This window comes from Rhagoletis pomonella, unplaced genomic scaffold (assembly GCF_013731165.1).
Source record: "Rhagoletis pomonella isolate Grant_MI unplaced genomic scaffold, Rhpom_1.0 Rhpom_scaffold_00156, whole genome shotgun sequence".
Taxonomy (NCBI): Eukaryota; Metazoa; Arthropoda; class Insecta; order Diptera; family Tephritidae; genus Rhagoletis; species Rhagoletis pomonella.
Window position 1 is genome coordinate 116,581 of NW_023458710.1, and position 5,064 is coordinate 121,644.

Sequence of the window (5,064 nt, forward strand, 5' to 3'; positions counted from 1 at the left end):
AGCTATTGTCGCAAGATAACTTTGCTTTTGTGACCAGCCGGTATCTTCGTTGGACCACAAATAAAGAAAATCTTCGAGTCTGAGGAATTCCCCAAGAAGCTCACTCGTGTTGAGAAAGCTGCTTGGATGAGTTTTATGTCAGTGGTACAGGGATTCCTAGGCAATCACAAAGCCGCAAACTACGTGGAGCTGGTCGAAAGTCTGGTGGAGAACTACGGCAAAATGGGCTGCAGGATGTCTCTCAAACTCCATATTCTGGATGCACATCTTGACAAATTCAAGGAGAACATGGGAGCATATTCAGAGGAGCAAGGCGAGCGCTTCCATCAGGATATAATGGAATTTGAGCGGCGATACCAAGGACAATACAATGAGAACATGATGGGAGATTACATTTGGGGATTGATTAGAGAAAGTGACTCGCAGTTTAAACGCAAATGTCGAAAAACCACCCGCTTCTGATTTACTTTTATGTTTTTGGTTTTCTGAAGTTTTAATAAAATTTAGTTTTGATTTATATGTGCTGTTCTGTATGATTTTCTCTGTAGTGAAAGACTCAAACACGTTTTTCTCATAATTTTAGCATATTTTAATGGATCACATTGTCCTGGTCACAAAAGCAAAGTTTCCGAGGAATATTAGGTGGTTTCCATACTTTTAAGGCATAACAGACTAGGAAATAACAATTACATCCCAAGGACTGAGAAATTTTTTTTTTTTGTTACTTAGTGTTATCATTCACTCCGAGGCCGTTGAACAAAGAAGTTCTCCTTTTCTCTTTTTTTAATTAAATTTAGTTAAATTAAATTAAAATAAATAAAATTTTTGTTTGAAAAATTATATTTTTATTGATTATGGACGAATTTATTCGTGTGGGTGGGGTCAAAATGACTAACGATGAAGTATGCGAATTGCTTTCCAGTAGCATGGACTTTCCATATGACAGTGTTGACGAAGAGGAGGAGGATGTTTCGGAAAGTTGTTCCACTCAAGTAGGGAATGGTAATAAAAATATTCTTAATGAAAAAAATGAAGTTGAAGTGCAGATGGTTCTTGAAGATGCTGAGAAAGAAATAGACGTTGACCTGGAAGCTTCAAATCACGATTCATTTATTAGAATGATAACGGAAGATAATAATGAAATCAATTTGAACGAAGTAAATGATAGCGATGACCAGGTTTGGGAATTATTCCCTTCACAGTTTAAAAACGTTTCTGTAAATCCAAAATCATCTGAATTCGAAAGGGTTTTGTGGAAAAAAGGAAATTTACAGTTTAATGAGCAGCAGGTTAAATTTAGAGGCGACAGCAGCCTTCCTGATGAGGTAACAGCTTTGGATACACCATATAAAGTATGGTGTTATTTATTTCCACAATCTTTAGAGGAACACATTGTTCAAGAAACGCTAAAATATGCTGGGCTGGATGAAAGCTTCCCTTTTGATGTATTTGACTTACGAAAATTCATTGGCATTCTTTTTTACATGTCATATTACCATCTTCCGAATTCTCGAGATTATTGGTCCAGCAACGACGACAGGTCTGCTTCTGTCATTAAAAGGCAGATGCCAATGAAAAGGTTTGAGAAAATACGAGAAGTACTTCATTTCAATGATAAAAGTAAGCAGCCTGCACGTAACGATCCGCTTCATGATAGGCTATATCTCATTCGACCCGTAATTGATACACTTATCAAAACTTTCGGAAGTATACCCACAGAACAGCGATTGTGCGTAGATGAACAAATGTGTTCTACTAAAATTGGTAGCTTTATGAAACAATATTTGCCTAACAAACCCAAAAAATGGGGATTTAAATTTTTTGTTTTATGCGATACTACTGGTTATGCGTACAAGTATGATTTATATACCGGATTATCAGAAAAGCCTCTCGAAGGAGAACCAGATTTACAACCTTCTGCAAACATAGTCGTTGGATTAATGCGCGAAGTGCCGCGTTTTCAAAATCACATTGTTTATTTTGATAATTACTATACCACTCTTCCGCTCCTAGTATATTTGAGAACACAGGGTATCCTTTCCGTTGGAACTATTCGGCGCAACCGAATTAAAAACTGTAAGCTTCCTGAGGAGAAAATTATGCTAAAGTTTGAGCGAAGCACCAGTAAGGAATTTGTTTCCAATATATGTGGCATCGATGTAACGTCCATATCGTGGAAAGATAACCGTGTTGTAAATATGGTTTCTACATACATTGGAAGGAAGCCTCTGATTAATTCATTCCGAAGCACACTAGATCCTTGCACTGTCAAAAGATATGACAAAAAGGAAAAAGCTACTAAAACTATTCCATGCCCGCAAATTGTTAAGGACTATAATCAACACATGGGTGGAGTAGATCTCATGGACAGTTTTATGAGTCGTCACAAAATTACTTTAAAAAGTCGAAAGTGGACAAATCGAGTTTTTTATCATCTTTTGGATATGACTTGCATTAACGCATGGTTGTTATATAAAAGAATAAATAGAGACCGCCCTGATGCGAAGCATTTAAGACTTATTGATTTTAAGCTGGAAGTTGCTGATTCATTGTTTTTATACAAAACCAAGAAAGGATCAATGCGTGGGCGACCTAGTTTGGAATCGCTTATTAAGGAGAAACGATTCAAGCCCAATTCCCATATAGCACCTCCCAAGGATATCAGATTAGACAAAACCGATCACTGGACAACGGTGGACACAAAAGGACGATACAAGATGCCAAATTGTGCAGGACAGACAAGAATGTATTGCAGTAAGTGTAAAATTAATTTATGTTTAACAGCTGATAAAAATTGTTTTTATAAGTACCATAATTCTGAATAATTCTATGTACTTTCACTTTATATATTACTTATTGATGAAAATGAATTCGAAATATTATTAGTTTCTTAAACATATGTATAGGTTTATTTAAATATGAATTATTTGTTGGTGTACTGATGTATCCATGCCAGTTTTTCAAATAAAAGCTACTTTCTTTTCACAATTAAAGTAGTTTTGTTTCGATTTACCTATGAAAAGCAAGAGACAGGTGAGTGCGCACTGTATCTTTAAAGCTACAACCACTTTTCCTTGAGTTACATCGAAAACAAAATAAGTATTTTGAAAAAAAATAAACGCAGTTATATTTTTAATGTCGTTTTACACGTCATGTATTTTTTTCAACACAATCGAAGACCTTGCGCATTTAAGGGTTATTTTGGATGTTCCATCTGGATCCAGTAATGCATAATAGTTGCCTCCTGAGGAGGAGGGCATAATGGTGTAGCACTTACGTATCAATACCTTATAATTGATCCTAACAGGCCTATTCTGCGTTGGTAACAAAAATTTTGTTACCGGTTAGTAAAGTTACTGTCAATTTTTAAACCCTTTTCGTATTCTCCACACTCTTGTAACCAGTAAATTTTGTTACCATCTCATGAGCAGGTAACAAAATATTGCCCCGTGAAATATGCAACACCAGAATTTCAACAAAACTCCATAGCTGAATTGCTGAATAAATTAAAACGTCACCAAGGTAAATAGAATTGCGGTTGCAAGAAGTGGTGACAATTGTTGGTAACAAAATGAGCTTGTTACAAAATGTTCGGTTACAAGCAGAATAGGCCTGTTAGTAACAATAACAAAATGTCACGCAACTACAGAAACACGTTCAGCTAGTTGTGCCGAGAAGAAAGATTTGAGAGAAATATTAACACGACTGTTCACTATGAGAGTAAGCTGTCAACTCCGTAAAACTGTAGGTCCCTCCGCTTTGTGTGACAACATCAGGGCGCACGCCACAAGTCGGAGGAGAAGCTCGGCCAAACACTAACATATGTGTAAGCGCCAATCTATTATTATTATTATTATATGTAGATATATATATTTATAACACAAATAGAACCATATTTGTCTCAGAAAATATACATCGAAATAAACCATGTAAGATTTATATGCATATGGGTATTGGGACAGAGGCAAAAGCAACATTTTTTGGTTTGCGGATCTTCCACTGTATCACTCTTGCACGAACGTAGCAATGTTTTGCTCAATATGAAACAAAAAACAGGGACGAAAAGGAATAAATGGAACATAGCAATGCTCAAATCAAAATAAAGCCTACTGCGCTGCAGCGATGTTGTTGTTGATAGTGTGTAGGAATGTATCAGGGTTGCCGTTTTGGGCTTTTCCTACCAAAATTGGTAGGTTTTTTCTCGTTGGTAGGATGGTAGGACGCTTAAGATTTTGGCAGGTTTCTTTACTCATAAAGCAGAAAACATCTCCGGCTTGGTGTAACGTGTCACTTTGTCAGCACTGTGAGTAGGCTTGCCAAATTTTGACAATATCCGTTTGACCTCAATTTGTTTCTTGGATATTTGCCATTATATCAAATACCTTTTAAAAGAACTTTGGCAAGCCTAACCGGAAGTTTTTTTTTTATCTTACTAATGTACATATATATATATATCGTTACCTAAAGGTGAAAAGTTGCTAAGTAAGTCCATGCAATGCTAAGTCCATTTTTTGAAATTGCTCAGGAGAGACAAAAAGTCGATGTAGTATCGCATAATCTGTCATTCAGCATCAAAAGCTAAATTTTGTAAAAAAGTGGACTTGGAACCTTTTCACGTTTAGGTAGCGGTATGTACTTCATTCAATATATGTATGCAAATGAGGCGGCCGCTGTGGTGTAGTGGTAAGCAGTGCGCGCTTCCACTCCGCAACGCCTGGGTTCAAACCCTGGTCAAAGCAACATCGCAAAAAATATAGAAAAAAGGTTTTTTCTTAACAGCGGTCGTCCCTCGGCAGGCAATGGCAAACCTCCGAGTGTATTTTTGCCATGAAAAACAGTTTCTCATATAAATACAATCGCCGTTCGGAGTCGGCGTAAAACTGTAGGTCCCTCCGCTCTGTGTGACAACATCAAGGCAAACGCCACAAATCGCTTTCGCCTCCGGTTGAAGGGAGAGTTTTTGATAAAGAGTGCGCTTGGAGATTAAGAGAGTTTATTATGTCATGGTTGTGTTTATTTTGAGTACCTGCGTTTAGAAATTGAGAATGGATTTTTGATGTTGTT

At 36.8% G+C, this 5,064-nt stretch overlaps 1 protein-coding gene across 1 annotated transcript in view; it reads left to right on the top strand.

Annotated features, from left to right (window-relative positions):
* The first annotated feature begins 737 nt into the window (after positions 1-737).
* Positions 738-5,064, top strand: part of LOC118750168 (piggyBac transposable element-derived protein 3) — a 24,525-nt gene continuing 20,198 nt past the window's right edge. Inside the window, exons 1-2 of the mRNA XM_036484894.1 lie at positions 738-1,593; positions 1,630-2,746. Coding sequence (XP_036340787.1) covers positions 855-1,593; positions 1,630-2,746 — 1,856 coding nt within the window. The 5' untranslated portion in view covers positions 738-854. The remainder of the gene's footprint in view (positions 1,594-1,629; positions 2,747-5,064) is intronic.